Raw genomic sequence first — 18400 nt, 5'->3', positions numbered from 1 at the left:
CAAACGCATTTCGGGTTTTGATGATGTTTTAAGAGAAACGCTGCTGCCTATCTCTCGACCATTAAACTCCCTCATTCATCTCTTACGAAGCTCGTGGAAAGGTAAGGGGTCCCATTCTATGCTTGAACCACATAGCAATATATGAGTACAATATTGTAATCCATTTCAATCATATAAGATGTAAAAGAATTATCCGTAAAGATAATATTCTAGAAACATCTATGGAAAAACTTTACATTCTAATTGACTACTATTGCAAATGTTTTACTTTTTATCAGTCATATCATATTTTATCAGTATCAATTTACCTTACTTATTACCAGTAACTAAGGTCCATACAGATTATTTTTATTAAAATAAAAGATATTTGGTACTTTATTTTCTCATTCCCAACGCAGTTAATATAATTTTTATTTATTTATATGCTTTTGTACATTCGCTTTTAGTATAAATATTATGTTAATTAATTGATTAATTTAATTTTTAATTAATTAATTTACATTCTAACTACTAAACTACTTAGTTGAGGTTCTATAATCTATACTTATTATACTCATATACTTTTGTTCAAGTGCAATGTTTATCGTCAAATCGGTTACATTATTACAGATAAAGTATGAATGAAACTCCTTTTCTTCCACACGAGTAAGTACATCAAACGTAATATTGTTTTCTTATTAATTTACAAACATGTGATTCAAAATATATTTTTATAACCTCATTAGGTATATTGTTTTTAACTTTAGTCACGGCATACAAATAAGTAACAACATGATTTTTAAATACTCCCTTTTACGGGTGCCACTTAATGGGTACTAAAGTATCCTAGTTCTCAAGGTAGAATTAATCGTGCACATTTACAAAATTTAATTAAAATCCATTGGTCGAAAATTTGCATCTATAAACAAAGGGGCACGTGTTTTTCTATATAATTAAGATAAAATTTTATTATACTTATAGGAACATATAATACCTAATTACATTGATACAATGTTCTTATACTGTTTTATCTTGTTTGATTCTGTGCCATTATTGTGTTTATTTCCCGAAAAAATGCACTACCAATGCAAATCAATGCTCTTAAATTCTTTATAAAAGCCATTACAGAAAAATAGCCCCTTAAGGAAAAAACCTTTTTGTAAGGAAACGCGAGAAAAGCCGGCCGTAAATCTACTTACGTACAAAGTGGCGAATAATTAACGGAATGGACGGATCGAAGGCATTAGTTTAGGGCAGTGCTGTCCAGTTTCGATATAGGTGGGACGTCCCGATTTTTTTTATTTTCAATATTTATACATAGCATAAATGGAGTATAGAAATTTTGGAATTTCTACATTATTCGAACTTAACACGAATTATGTATTAATTAATAAGAGTTTACAATCCAAAAAATATATAAGAATTTGAATCATAAACAACTTTATCCATAGAATATAGAAGTTACGGGAATTATCTATTTATTATTTATTACTGCATAAGAAATTCACCGTGTAGCTCATGAATGGGGCGTCCCTTCCTTTCCCGTGGGTGTCATGGGAGGCGACTAAGAGAGCTTTATGGCCGAGAGATGGACAGCAGCATCCCTCATAAAACATCACCAAAAGTTAAATTACGGTTGCCAACCTGCCTGCCAAGCGTAGTAACTACTGGCAAAACCCCCCTTATGAGGGAGACTGTGTTCATCAGTAGACAGTTAACTAACTATTAACTGACTAAAAAATTAAATAACAAATGTGTTTATTTTATTAGCAAACGCGAATCCGCTGCAGTTAGATAACCTTATGTGCAGCTTTGATATGTTTATTAGATACATAAAATACATGCACTAGGTATATGGCATTGGGTAAAAACACATATAGTGCATTATGCACTAATGCACCTACGTGTGTAAAAAAGAAACAAAAACTGCTAAAGAATGGAGGGTAATGTTTTTCAGCTATTACATATACCTAATCAGGTATGGGAGATCTTTAGCGCAAAAGATAACAAAAACGATTTAACTTTAATAAATGGAGATTCTTTAATTCATTTTTTTTTTTTCAATAACATGGGCTACGTGACATACAATAGGTCATATAACAAATACGAGTAATGTATCATTGAACTGTCAAAAATTTACAAAATTTAAATATTGAATCTTTATGACATATTTGTGTCCAATTGAGATTTTAAGTTTTGCTCAAACATAAAATGCTCTTCCAAAACAGAGACGTCCCTCTACTTGTTGGAACACCTGGAATCACTATTTCGGACGGAAGTTATGCAAGCTCCTCGGCTAACTGCCGTTAAAAGAAACTTAGACGTGCGCCTGATTGTTCTCCTTAATTCTGATTGTTTCGCACAAAACTGTTTTCTGTTCGCGTCAGTACAATGTTTGAATGTTCAGAGTGTATTAATCCGATAATTACTTTAGAACAATCTCGAGGAAAGTTGCTTCCGGCACAAAGAAAGTATATTCGCTGAACTTTTTGTGGAGCAAAACACTTTACTAATTGTTTACTTACGTGAAGCTATTTTCAGGAAATTAGAAGCTATATACCAAGTATAATTATAAATATTAATCTTAGCAATATTCTAATTTAAAAAAGAATTGTGTAATAATTGAAGTTTTTATAGAAATTAGATAGATCCTCTTTACTATTTCCTCCATAAGAGTACAATAGGTGTTATTTTATCATTTTATTAATTTTATTATTATAACAAGCTTTCTATAAATACAAACGATTACAAGAAAATATTATACTAGAATAATAAATAAATAAAAAAAAAAAAATAACACTCAATTATAACTTGAAATTAACAAGTAACTTGTAATTAGATGTAATGACATTTTAAATATATGATATTTCTTCATGATTAAATAGATTGTTATTTTATTCAAATAAACCTGAGCCCTTTGTCGATATTTTTATTACAACCGTGGCAACTGACAGTGGCCTCAATGTTCCCGTTCACAGTGACATGAAGAAAATTAGTTTCAATTTACGGGCGACCACAGGCACCAAGAACAATCTCCTTTCAACGACCACACGCTCGCTTTTCATGTCCCAAATATATCCCGGGTCAGATGGTCCCATTATTCACCGTGTACCTAGATATGGTATTAACAGTATTACCACTCAAGTCTCTGAACAATGCTTTAGATTGATCTTGATTAGTTGACTGGAAAATAGTATTTGACAATAGAGTCGGAGATCTATATAAAATGGTTGCAAAAAATTATGTTTAGAATTATATATATTATATATACATATTTCGCATACCACAATAATATAATGTAACACTTTATCTGATACTATTTAAATGAAAAATATACTTATTATAATACAAATCTATTTCACTGTATCCTGCAAAAATAGCATCATTAAAATGTTCCTAGCATTTTTTAACACAAAATCTCTGTAATCCAGTTAAGTAGTTAGTTTTATCATACTTTGTGTACATATATACCTATAGTATCTGATGCATTATTTCTGTCGTTCGGAATATTAATGTGCCGTTTAATATTTATGTTGGACGCAAATTTGCATAATCACGGCCTGTGAACAACCATACATATCCACGTACATTCGCTATTATTTCAGCGAATTTTGCCCGAGGTATGCGCTAAATAAATGCACATGCATGACGACGTTATGGTTTCATTCGTTTCCATTTTGCCTATTCGCTTTTTTTTGTCATTGTTTAATATTAAATTCCATTTTTGATCAATTCAGAACCGGTATTATATATTTTATTTAAATAGCTATGCTTTAAAGTAAAAAACCGCATAAAAGCGTGTTGCACTCGCGCACAAATATTGACTTTACTATAATTTGTGATGTTTATAAAGTTTTATCAATAGGCTACATTTCCATATAACCTCCAGTACATATACTATTATAGTAACACAGGTGGACAAAGCTTATCTGAATAAAATTATCTGAAAAATATTTTGCATTTCCAATATAGAATATAGCTAGCCCATTCGCACCGGCTTCGCACTGATCAATAATACAAATGTTTAATTAGAATGTATGAATATGCAAAACTTCTAATATATAAAAAAATATCTTCCATATTTTATTTAATACATTATTTTATTAATTATTATATATATTTTATTATTGTACTAGCTTTGACTGACTTTGTTCATATATTTTTCGATAAAAAATAATCTAATTAAAATCTACTTTCTTGTTCCGATTTAATTTTAATTTGACATCACGCACCGTGCAGCTCACTCACATAAGTTTATTTATTTATTTAAACTTTATTGCCCAATAAAATGTGGTACAATAGGCGGACTTAATGCTAAAGGCATTTTCTATCAGTCAACCGTCTAACATTTATAATACATGGTCTAACAGTTAGGATATCTCTGCATATTATGCAGAGATACACGATGTACAGAGATGGTCTACAAAAGATATTCTCATCGTCGTAACGTTTAAACTATTTATCCAAATTACTTACTGTAAAAGACAAGAAATATCTACTTTACGTAGAAAAATAATTAAAGTATTTATTTGGATATGGATTCATTTATAATAAACATAAACGTACATTTTAAATATAGCATTCCATTTAAATGTTTTGCTATTATTAATATTTATATTATTATATGTATTACATCTCCCATATCTAGAACTAACAAAAATTTATCATCGTGCCTCCTACCAAATTGTTTATAATTACTCCTCTCCATCCAAAGGTTGCCTGGAAGAGATCGCTCTTAGCGATAAGGTCGCCCATTGTTTTCTCATTGTGATTATTTCTTGTAATTATTTATATTTATAATAAGTTTACTATTGTAATCTTTTGGAGGAAGCAATAAAGAATATCGATATATCTATCTATATCACAATTTTATACCGACTTTCACATAAAATATACGACTAGATATATGCAATCGAGGACCATTTTTAGAGCTTTCTAAAACATACAATTCTACCATATATTATTTTCGTGTAACTGTAACGTTTTATACTGCGCACGCCGAAATAGCTCTTAGATGGCAAAAATTTTGTCAACTTAACAGTTATAATTATATCTCGACCACTTTACACAAGACCTTCGTTTATTGTAGTTTATGCGTTATTCTAATGTATAAGCATTGTAAAATTTCATCAAAATCCAACTAGTAATTTTCGAATGAAAAAGTAACAAATATCAGCCCATTCTTATAAAATTTCGTGTTTTATAAGATTAATAGGATTACATGTTTTAATTAAAATTTATCATCAAAGCACAAATAAAAGCTATCTTCTCAAAAGTACTGATAGAGAATATTCCAATAACGATCAGTCGTGGGATAAGTACATGTATCCAACTAATGGAGCCACTCAGCTCGGTAACTAGTTAATTCCATCAAGCAAACGTGGTTTACCGTACTGGTTTAAGCCCAACAAATTAATTTAACCTTGCATAGGTTTTACCTTACTTTACTATATTTATAAGACTAGCTATTGAAAAATTATCTTTACTCTAAATTGTGTAGATACTTTAAAACTATCTACACATGGTTAGAAAGTAACTTCACCTAAAAGAGATCTTACGTCTGTACTTAAGCTTGTAATATTGGGGGACAATTTTGTATGTGAATCCATTATTAACCAATTATTTTTTATTTCTGAATTTTTATATGTAATAAAGTTTCTTAAATAAATCTACTGATCTTATTAAATCAATAATATTTAGTTAAGGAAATGAAATAAATTTAATATATAGAAATCGATAAATAATTCTTTACATCTATACATATTTTTTTTATTATTTTTGAAGTTGTTTGATGAAAACGAACTTATCTAACAACAATATTTTTGTTGCATTTTAAAAGCTGTATTTATTCATATTACTAATATAAACTGCTTGTTACAGCACTTCGACTGCCGCAATCATATCCGAGTGATCCAGCCAATGGGAGACGGCGGGCGGCTGTACGTGTGCGGCACGAATGCCCACAGCCCTAAAGACTGGGTTTTATACGTGAGTACTATCTATTTTTTTTCTTTATTAATTAAGGAATTAATACACTGTCTGTTTTTTGCCGCAATCGGTCTTCTGACTCTCATCCAATTTGTATTTGTATCTCCACTTTATTTGATCGTTAATATTTATTTTTATCATTATCGCTATCAAAAATATAGAAAAATATCTACGATTCCATATTTATAATACTATGATAAAATTTATTATACTGTATAAATTGTACTATGGGTACTAGACAACTGATAAACTTTTTTTTATAAATACGTATATGTTACATTTAAAAAACTCTGATTGCATTAAAATTCAAGGAGACTGTCAAATGTAAAGAGTACTTAAAAAGAGAAGAGAGTAATTATAAGAGAGTGTCGAGTTTCTTGAGGATAATTTTCAGCAAATAACAAGTATTTTAATTAAATTTGAACCATGTCGTAAATTGACACTTCAGATACTTGTGGAATAACAAATGTCAATTCACAGGAAAAACCCACTGTTACACTTATTTATCTTTTTTAAATCATATTTCAAATATTGTTTTCCTATATTATTTATAATCATTAATTTCCAAGTATGAATCGTTTTAAAAAATGACCGTTATCGATTTCATCTTGACCTCGCTCTGTTATAATAGCTTCTGTCTTTCAAGTACCTTGTGTGCTCAATCAATATGATGATTAATGGGCTGTGAATTACTTAAATAAATATTGTCCGCGCTTTATTAATAAATCTATAGAAAATGATTCATCATTGTCACTACTGAACCTAATAGACTAATATAAGGAGTGATCCTTAGCCACCTGAACTCTCTGCCATACATTTGAGACCATAACTCCACACAGTAAAGAGTTACCTATACGAATTCGCCACTCCAGAACCTTTTTCCCCAGCGCTTGTTAATTAATCGAACAATTTAGTCGATCCATTTTCATTTCAACGTGTTAATCTTTTGGGCTGTATCTAGCTATTGGTTACGTTGATTTTTCTGTAGATATCCTTATTTCAGTTTCTAGCATACATAAACTTTTATCATACGTCCATTCATTAATGGAACTTTCACGTACGTTTAGCAGAGAAAGATCCTATTTCGGTTTCACAACTCATCACTGGAAACATGCAACATGCAAGTTTGTATTCAACTTTAGGGTATTTTGGAAACAAAGATGTCGTATAGTTCTCCAAATGTTGTCCAACAAATCTTAATACGTCTACTTTCCGCATGGTCGAAAGTTGATGAGAAAATGATTACCAGACTCGATGTAGTAAGTGGAGAACAATCTCCTTCAATTAGTTCTACAGTTGGACCACAATCTCAGATTTTGGGAGTTGTGGGTTCAAATCTGGCTGACATTAAAACTATATAAATATCCGTCGATTTCTCCATAAGTAGTAATATCATCAAAATACTAATTAAATTGAGAGACGCCAGTAGACTCACGGTCATGTATTACCACATTGCAAACAAATAAGCTCTAGGAAATGCCTTTACATTACGTTCATCATAATCCAACAGTCGGCAACATTTCTCAGATCATCATTTAAAATTTAGTCACGAACATTTTATTGTTAGGTATAAAAATTTAAATGAAATATATTTATCTTGCTTATCCTTGAAGTGGCAATGGACTAGTCACATAGCTCGAAGAATCGACAACCGATGAGAAAGAAAGGTTCTTGAGTGGTGACTGCGTACAGGTAAACACAGTATAGGACGACCCCCTACTAGATGGAATAACGAACTAAAATGCATTGCAGGGAGTCTAGTGAATATAGGTGGCTCAGGAGTGTTCTTTATGACAGTCTATGGGGGAGGCTTATGTCCAGCAGTGTACGGATAATGACTCAAATGATAATTATATTGAATCTATTTCCATTAAATACACCACTCTACACTACCTCATTGGTTATCATAATATTAACTAAAAGGAATAAGTTACGTATACCAGCATATCACGCGCAAAATAAGTACCTCTGACTACGTTTAACTGAGATTATAGTTGTGTGCTAATATTATAATTTAGATTATATAAATAGAGCATTGAATATTAAAAACATGTCATCTTTTAGTCAGCTTTTAATTTGACATATATTTTTTTTAAAATAAAACAAAACGTGCCGTTTTTCAATGTTGCAAGTAATTGGATTAAAATTTTGCCATACTAAGTCGATTTTTCTAAATTTAAATTGGAAACTATTTTTATTTTTCGATAATATAAAAGTACACATGTTAATATTGGTTACAAATTGATATCCATGTATTAATTAAAATGGCGGCGATGTTCAATGATATTAAAACAAAAACTTATTTTACCTTTACACTTAAATATAAATCAGTAACGGTGCTTATCTTTACTGACTATTTTAGCAAAGATAAGAATTATTACGAATCGATCAAACATATTCTTAATAATTTTATACCATTTTTATTATTCAATTTACTCTTATAATATACCGAGTAATAAATATATATTATGGTAACCCTATTCTTGCACCCATAGATAAGTGCTGACCTGTTTTTTCGAAGCATTTGTATAAAGACACTCTATTTATATAATCTAAGTATTATAAATGTGAAAGTAAATTTATTTGTTTGTTACTCCATGGCACCTTAACGGCTCAGTCAATCATGAAATTTGGTATAACAGTACTATTTTAGAAGAATACCAGTTATTATTTATCTCGGTCTTGAACATATCCCAGTCACGAGGACGAAGTCGCAGGTAAAAGCTAGTACATTTATATGTTTCTCTTTAGTATACTAACAATAATGCTACCATTTCCTTGAGACAGCACTATACAGCATGTGCCATGAAATACTGGCTATTATCTAAAGACCCTCTGAAGTGATCCGACGGCTTGGACACACGCCAGGCGCAACAGATTTCAACAGGTCTCACATTTGTACTGTAAACAGGACTAAACATACATTAAAGCTTTTATTGTGTCTGAGATTTAAAACCTCTTTCTAGAGTAGGTACTTTTGTAAGAAACGTTATGAATAAATATTTTATTCAAGGCTAGAATAGACTCTAGAAACAAAATAATGTCATTCGAATATATTAACATTCATCATTTGTTAATCAGATTTACATGGTATTGATTTCCATTATAAAAAGTTAACTATTGATGAAATAAAATTAAATAAAGTACAATCTATATATTTGAAATTTTAAGTTAGCTCTATGATCACTGAACTTTTAGAATCTATTTCTATAACTGTATACATAAGATTATCAACGTCATATAATATTTATGTCTAATCGAAACTTGAACATAACGACCAGAAAATATCCTCAGTCGCAAAAGCAGTCGAAAATCTAATTAATAAACTTAAACTTAAACTAAGCCTAAAATTAATAAACTTATATAAATAAGAAGAGTATAGCCTAGAACAGAGTGCTCATACAGAATGAATGACTAAGAGATAGTCTTTCAAATTGAAATTAAAACGCAGAGTGCAGTACATTCTCAAAGAAATAATCCCAAATAATTAGATAATAGAACGATACCTTATTATTACCTAACTACAGCGTTCGATAAGAATTAGAAGTTCTAAGTGTTGCCAATAGGTAGTCTTAACAGCCTAAACAATAAAATAATAAAATGGAGTTCTAATATTAGTAAGTACGCGCTTAAGCTTTCAGCCAATAGTTATTATAGAAGAATTGGCTTTAGCTGGAATGGAAAATGATCTAATACAATTTTAAATGTAAAACTTTCAAAATAAGAGATGGGTTTCTCGTTACGTTCTTTGACCCTTTTCGTGTCTATCCTTCCTTTATGCTTGATTCCAAAACAAACTTACTCTTTTGCGCTGTGGTAACAAACAACCCACAAGCACAAGTTTGTTCCGGAACAAGTTTCCAGTAATTTGTACTAGTTTATATCACATTAATGGCCAAGAAATTCTGGGCACCATAGAATACCTCTTTCTTAGGCCAGTAGTAGTACCTTACTCAATTAAAACATTATTCGTAATCCGTTGTCTTTTTTATATTCATAAAAATCCCAAGACATCTGATATGTTCTCCTTCCCCTGCTATATTTTATTTATAGAAGGCTCAAAAGACATTTGAACATCAAAATGTTATACATATATAAAATCCATTTAAGCGGAATCGAAAGGGAAATATTCCATCGCACAACCCACTGACTGCAACTAGATGCATCTGCAACAATAAGAACCGCGACAAATTTCACGGGTACTGACTCCATATGATGCTGTGAGAAGAGCGAAGATTTTTCCTTCGACGTCAGAAAATTTCTAACTCAACGATTTCGTTGAAGCCTGCATCAGTGACGATTTTAGTGCAAACTTGTCTGTACATACCTACCTACATATTTATTACATTTATAAGCAACATTAATTTGTTTCACTGTAAAAACACATTAAAATTATTGTTATTAATTTTGATTTCACCTATATATAAAAACAATGAATAACCTTAATTTTTTAATTTCCACGATTAAAACATAATTAAGTTTTATAAATATTAAAACGCAAAAATTATAAAAAAAAATCACATAAAAACCGCACCTATTTACCTCTTCCATGTATAAAGGCATGTCGTTAACTTTTATTATTTGCATTCTGACCACGCGGGCAACCCCGATGCTGCGATAAGTGGCGTTATTTTCATAAAATTATTTTAAAAGTCATAAAACGTGCTTTCCACAATAGGTATCGAAAGCAGACCGCAATAAATTTTGTGGTGTTCACCTCTCACTTTCCCTGCTCTTGACTTTCATATAATTTTATGATGTATCGCCGGTCGTTCTGGCCCTTCACACGTTTTATCGCACTTGACGGCTAACCGTTTTTTATCGCAAACTGCAAATTTCGTTTTAAAGTATACATAGGACATAAAAATATTGTAAACATGGATGGTGCATCCTGTTTGCGTACCATATTGCGTACCCGGAATCCATTGGGTCTGATAAGCAAGGACAAGCAAGGAACAATGGATAATAGGGTTAAATATAAAATATACCATTATTGTTCTTTTTCCATTAAATATATAAAATTTAGCAAAATTTTATGTTTTTCTTTACCATGTCGTATGTAAGCCAATAATTGAAAATCAATGAGGCGACTGGTGTCGTTCTCGCGTGTATTTTATTTTAGGAAAATTTTGCAGCGTTGAACGCTAGCAATTCTTGTCGCTAAACATGATTTATACCAGACAACATTTCAACGGCGCAGATAAATCCTATTATAAGTGAAATACTCAGTGTAATAGAACGCCAAAAATTGAAAATATATTACTTGTGGGGAAATAGCGTCGATCGGCGCCCACTCTTGTACAGAGTACCCTGTGAAAACAGAGATAGTCGAGAATTCAAATACGGGCAACCAGCTTAATCCTTTACAAAATTGATTTGTTCAACTCCGATGTCTGTTTCAACTGCAACTGTTATTCGTATTGGATATTATTCTCAACATTTTAATTAATCTTAAGCTCTCTAAATATTAATTCTCATTTCATTTCTTACTAGCTGTTCCCGCAACTTTGTCTGTGTGAGCGGGGTGTATTGATTAACTAGGACAAAAAACTATTCCAAATATTAAGTGAATGCTGAATTTTATAACAATTGGTCGAGTTTAATTGTTAGTTACCTAATTCATTAAGTAGTAAATTAATAACTTTCACATTTATAATTTATATTGTTTATTATTCAAGTTCATGCCAAAACAATTAATTATTTAGTATCTATAAAAATTCAGCAGCATTTTAAATATTATTGTTATTTGTTATTATTATATATATTTATTATCTCATAAGAACGCACACGCTACCCTTATAATTTCATCATATTGCTTATCTTTCCTACTGACCATACAATAGACATTATAAACTTAGTATTAAACTTTTTTAATCTTCATTAAGCATATTTTCACGCATCAGTTCGCCACTTAACCTACACCAATGAGTAATGCGATCACCCCCTCCCGAGGGTTAGGGCGCGTCAGTTTCAAAAATTGAGTGAAATCACATGTACGCAATTGATAGGGCAAATGTAACTGTGGTCTCGACGCACTCGGGCGGAGCGAGAACAACCGAACCATTCATATTTGTTGCAACCGCCAATTTATATCTATTCTGTTACAAATGGTTGTTTGCTATTCGACGGTTATTGCAAACAAATGTCGCGCCAGCTTGCGTATCCACAACACGTGCCTTTTAAAGATGTGCATTTATTTATTAAGTTTTGCAGTTTATAATAACACTGTTTTTGGAGATGAATATGTAATTTAGTTTTTGGCGTCTATGCATTTATGTACCTTCAACTCAACTATCAACTCAAAAGGTATATATTTAAATCAACTACCTTCGGTCTCATCTATCTATGACTGAAACTGAGATATCAATGAATAATCGTAAAATAATCCATACTTCTCTAGTACTTACATTACTTATTATTAGAATTGTAAATAAATAATTATCATTTTTTTTTTTTGTTAAAAATATGTGAAAATAAAATTCATAGACACGATTTTTTTTTTCGTTATAATAAATATCTAAAGCATTTTCACGAACAAACTATTTGTACTTTACCAACTAAATTAAAATGGGGCACAATAAGTACAAAAGCCGAAATTTTTAAAAGCACCAATAACAAGTCTATTAATATCTTTCATTCTGTTATCAGAAATATGACACAAAATAATTCAAAATCATTTATGTATATTCAGCATTATGATGAGATATAACCTATGTTATATTTTCCCTCGGTTCATTTAATTTCTGTGACGAAAAACAGATTCGTCCTTTTCAATTTAAATCGGTACAATCAATAAGCGGGGCTTATCGTATTTTTATTCGAACAAGATAAATGCGATGTGTTTTAAATCTGCTAAAGGAACAAATTGTTCTATTGTTATTTCAGGTGGAGCCGTAATAAACGACTGTTGCTTTGTTTTCCTGATCACTTTCCTTTTTAACACTCAGACGTATCAAACCATTTTTCAGCTTACTTTATCTGTAAATACGTTCTTCTTTGTTTTATTGCTTTTAAGAATGATGCTTTTCAATTTATTTTGTATTGTCAGCAATAAACTTCTATATCGTAATACATGAGTTACCAGTGACTTTTTACTTATTCTAGAACAATAATTAATATTCAAATTGCAAATGAACTACATTACATTTTAACTTCACTGTGTATCCACAAATAACACATACTTTTTAATTCACTCAGTTAAAGAACACGCTAAAGTTATTTAGACCATACGTCTACATATTCACTAATTTAATTTACTAGTAATAGTAAGAAATTTCAAGAACCTTGTCATTCGTCAAATAATTTTAAAACTAATTATCTTTAAGTGACAAATGTTATGTAATTTCAATCTCTTTTTAAGTGTTGTTTTCTTTTTATTTTGTTATTTTATGTGACAGGTCATACGTAAAAACGATTATGCATTTCTTGTCCTTTTTCAAACTTGTTACAATGTTAAAAAAGTATCCTAAAATACGCTACCAACACTGTGTTTTAAGGTTTCTCGTTCCACTCAATACACGATATTTTGTTTTGGTAATAAAATGCGAAGTTTCCCTATTTCAGTACATATTGTCAAAGTTACTTTTACACCTACGTTTTGTAGTCTATGATTCGTGTATGTTCACAAAAGGCTTATCCAAACCTACATAAAAACTTTTATGTCCTAAAATAAGTTTCAAGTTTGCAGCGACGACGTATACTTCAAAAGTTTAGCGCGTACCAACTTCGAGAGCTTTTCCTATAGACTTTACCATAACAACTTCACATAAACTTGTTCACGGAATACTGCAGTTCACTCACTGACTTTAGTAATGCTAACCTCGCGTAACGGCTGTCTCTCTCGCACTAATATCCATAGAAGAGGATAGGACTAGGTGGGAAACTACTAAAATTTTCTAGTGTTATAGGTGGGTTACTGTATAATAATGTTCATGTCATTGTCAGTTATAGAGTGAATGCAACGCCCATAACTCCTATGGAGTGCACTTCGGAAAATCGCTTTATAACTATGCAGTAGCACATTCCGGCGTTTATGTAGATATCACATAGTTTTTATTCACTGCATACTTGACTAAACTTAATAGACTACAAGTTACATAGTTGCATTCGAGCATGTAAGTACTTGTACCATACAGGTAATTAAGGCTTACATTTTTAATCAACTGTAAATTTTAAAGTTGGTTTAATCGCTGCTAGATATTTACGGGTTGGATGAAGAAAAGCGGCTGAAAGGTATTAATTTTATTTTACTTTCTATAATACGGGTAAATTAATAGCAAATAAGTTCAGAGCTTAACCTTTTAGAGTCATTAATCTTCAATTTAAGGTCAAAATAATCCAAATGTTTATAACAAAAATAATAATGTTTGAAATTTATCTATTTAAAACAGTTATTCTTTACTTTTATTATTTTTTAATTATAATAGTCATTGTGATGGATTGAATGATTGTACCATATTCTTATTTGGTCAATACAGATATTTAAATAAACAATTTAAATTACCAATAAGAATCAATACCATTTCCTAATTGCGTTGCAGTGTATTTTTCAATTACACATTTTTTTTTCAATTCTATCATTTAGGGTTTATACAGACGTATCAATAAAACGATTAAATTTGTTTTAAAATAAAAAATCTAAAATCAAATTTTAATAACAGCATTTTTTATAAAATTATATGATTTCTGATAGGTATTTAAGTGAGAAGGTACATTTAAAATTATTGAACTATATCGTACAGAAATAATATGAAACTGAAGTTCGTCCAAACGAAGCTACGGGTAAAGCTAATCACAGATAAAATTAGAATTATGTGCATCCGCCGGTCGTATTTCACACGTACACCGGTGCACAGGTGCATCGATTCTGTATCGTATTAGGATCCCATATCGTACACGCTCCGCTATTGTTATTAGACTGTATGTTATTTTGTTGTTGCCTGTGTATGCTTTTAAAATATATCTGCTCAAGCAATTTATCGGAAAATGGGGAAAATAATTCAAAATGGAAAATCTTATAACAAGCTACCATCATCATGATATCTCATCTACCGTCCACTGTTGAAATTAAATTAATATTTCACAAATTTTCATTTAATGTTAGATATAGACATCTATATAAATATACATTGTAAATAAACTGGCTCCTGGACATGTAAAATTTGACGTTCATAAGCGGCTAAAATGTCCTACATGAATTTTGAATTTTTTGAATTTTTTGAATCTGTCGACACCCAAAAACACTTTTGAGGTCATCACTCGATCTTTTGGGAGATCGCCCAAAACTGCCCTAACCTACATAGGATTGCGACTCGAGAATCTTTTTCCTCATAAATTATCGATTGCTTGAGCTATGTGGTAGCTTCATTGCCACTTCAGCTTGCAGATCCTTTGGACCAAATACCATATAGATTATACCATAATATTAAGACTTTTCCTTATCTTGAAGAGAGAAATCTGTACCCATAAGTGGAACATTAATGGACACAATCAATATAAAGGCATCTAAAATCCCCTATTCTGGTTTCTATCGTCTGGCTTCAAAATCTAATATCCTACGTCCAACCACATATATTTAACTGACGTCAACTGACATTCCGTTCTGTATTCAAATAGTTTACAACTTTCTTATAATAATTTCAGTTTACCAGAAGACAAGCATATTCGGATAATAATAAAACTATTCAAAATTGGGTTATCAACAAAATAATTTAAAGTCTCCTACTTTAAGATTTTAAATTTGTTTCGAAAGTTAGATTATAAAATAGTACCAGAATCTTATTGTGGCAATATAAAGCTCAGGCACTTCAAACTCGAAAGCTTAAAAACAGCTAATAATAGCTGGCTCTTGTTGCCAGGATTAAATTATTCGAAAGCCTTCATTAAGGACTTTTCCGAAAATTACTCTAAAAAATTAGCTCTTTCGAGTAAAAATAATGTGTGTGTATTAACAAGTCTAAACACTGCTAACTAAACTGGAACATTAATGGACACAATCAATATAAAGGCATCTAAAATCCCCTATTCTGGTTTCTATCGTCTGGCTTCAAAATCTAATATCCTACGTCCAACCACATATATTTAACTGACGTCAACTGACATTCCGTTCTGTATTCAAATAGTTTACAACTTTCTTATAATAATTTCAGTTTACCAGAAGACAAGCATATTCGGATAATAATAAAACTATTCAAAATTGGGTTATCAACAAAATAATTTAAAGTCTCCTACTTTAAGATTTTAAATTTGTTTCGAAAGTTAGATTATAAAATAGTACCAGAATCTTATTGTGGCAAACCTCGAAGTATAAAGCTCAGGCACTTCAAACTCGAAAGCTTAAAAACAGCTAATAATAGCTGGCTCTTGTTGCCAGGATTAAATTATTCGAAAGCCTTCATTAAGGACTTTTCCGAAAATTACTCTAAAAAATTAGCTCTTTCGAGTAAAAATAATGTGTGTGTATTAACAAGGGCTCTAAACACTGCTAACTAAACTGGAACATTAATGGACACAATCAATATAAAGGCATCTAAAATCCCCTATTCTGGTTTCTATCGTCTGGCTTCAAAATCTAATATCCTACGTCCAACCACATATATTTAACTGACGTCAACTGACATTCCGTTCTGTATTCAAATAGTTTACAACTTTCTTATAATAATTTCAGTTTACCAGAAGACAAGCATATTCGGATAATAATAAAACTATTCAAAATTGGGTTATCAACAAAATAATTTAAAGTCTCCTACTTTAAGATTTTAAATTTGTTTCGAAAGTTAGATTATAAAATAGTACCAGAATCTTATTGTGGCAAGCCTCGAAGTATAAAGCTCAGACACTTCAAACTCGAAAGCTTAAAAACAGCTAATAATAGCTGGCTCTTGTTGTCAGGATTAAATTATTCAAAAGCCTTCATTAAGGACTTTTCCGAAAATTACTCTAAAAAATTAACTCTTTCGAGTAAAAATAATGTGTGTGTATTAACAAGGGCTCTAAACACTGCTAACTAAACAACCACATGACCCAGCTAGGCTTATGCCCAAAAAGTGTTTGCAGATGTTGTCATAATGAGGGATAAACGCCACAGCACTTAATTTGTGTCTGTAGGCCACTCATACATAAACAATATATCTCCTGATCAAAATACACTTTACATCCTTAGGAGATAAAAACATCGCTACAAGGAACATCTTAAAATTCTTATCACTGATAAGAATTGTAGACGAACCTAAAAAAAAGGGGCGAGCACTAAATATCATAGAGAAGTCGCAGTGTCACAAGTTTTTCTGCCTGAAAAAGGCTGTCTCAATAATAATAATAATAAAAGATTGCAAAATTTATAGGTGACAGTTCTTATAGATAATGATGCCCACAACCACTTTCTACCATCGTACGGCTCACCATCGACAGGAAGTTCATCTTCATGTCCTACAGCCTCAATGGTCGCGTACTGCGCGGTTTCAGAGATGTTTCCTCCCACGAACACTCAGGTTGTGGAATGAGCTCCCTGCCGAGGTTTTCTCAAGAGCCTACAGCATGGGGTTCTTCAAAAGGGGGGTAAATTTCTTCAGGGTCGGCAACGCATGCGTAATACCTCTGGTATTGCAGGTGTTCATAGGCTACGGTAACCGCTTACCATCAGGTAGGCCGTATGCTTATTTGCCACCTCAGTGGTATAAAAAAAATTTCAATATAATGTTTTAGTAGTATAATTGCATTCAAAGCGATTTAAAAATATTCGAAGATGTTCAGTATATAATATTATTATAAATTACGAGGTATACTTTTTTTATCTTATTGCGAGGTAAAATCATAAGCTGGTCGTTTATTTATGTCATAGCATATGAATTAATAGAGTACTCCTTTCATTCATGTGTATAAATAGAAATAAAGTTAGCTCCTTAGGGATACGCCTACGTAAAATACACAAAAATACCTTTACTAATGTGAATCGGAGTTGAAGTTCAAGTTGGGAATAACTATATCGGGACCTGTTGAGTTTTTCATGTTGACAAGATACTACCCAAAAGACGACAAGCTAACCTAGCCACATGACTGGAATAGATTTCAATTTGAAAATAAAAATATAATCAGGAAGATACCTAACACCTGGTTGGCTAAACATACCATTAATAACAAGTCACATTAATACATATCACCTTCTTGCTGCTGTGAAAAATAAGCACCCGAAGCACTATCAAAATAAATTACGCGTGCAAGAATTAAATAGCTATTAGAGATTTATGCTGTATCAAATCGCAGCTTAAGTCAACTAAGACGCTTAAGCTAAATACTCATCTCCCGATACGAACCAAATAATATTGGAAAAAAAAACATCTGGTTGACAAGGATCTAAAAAAAATTAAAGATACATTAATGATAATAAATAAATTTGAAATGATTATTATATATGTATATGTGCGCACTTACAATT

General features: G+C 31.2%; 1 protein-coding gene across 5 annotated transcripts in view; it reads left to right on the top strand.

Annotated features, from left to right (window-relative positions):
- The window catches only part of LOC113512878 (semaphorin-2A), a 398040-nt gene that overhangs the window by 339791 nt on the left and 39849 nt on the right, over positions 1–18400 (top strand). For all 5 annotated transcript variants that reach the window (XM_052894754.1, XM_052894755.1, XM_052894753.1 and 2 more), the window contains one exon: positions 5860–5967. In XM_052894754.1, the coding sequence (XP_052750714.1) occupies positions 5860–5967 (108 nt within the window). The remainder of the gene's footprint in view (positions 1–5859; positions 5968–18400) is intronic.

Source organism: Galleria mellonella, unplaced genomic scaffold (genome assembly GCF_026898425.1).
Source record: "Galleria mellonella isolate WM207_F2 unplaced genomic scaffold, CSIRO_AGI_GalMel_v1 utg23, whole genome shotgun sequence".
Classification (NCBI taxonomy): Eukaryota; Metazoa; Arthropoda; class Insecta; order Lepidoptera; family Pyralidae; genus Galleria; species Galleria mellonella.
This window is presented reverse-complemented; position numbering and strand designations above follow the sequence as displayed.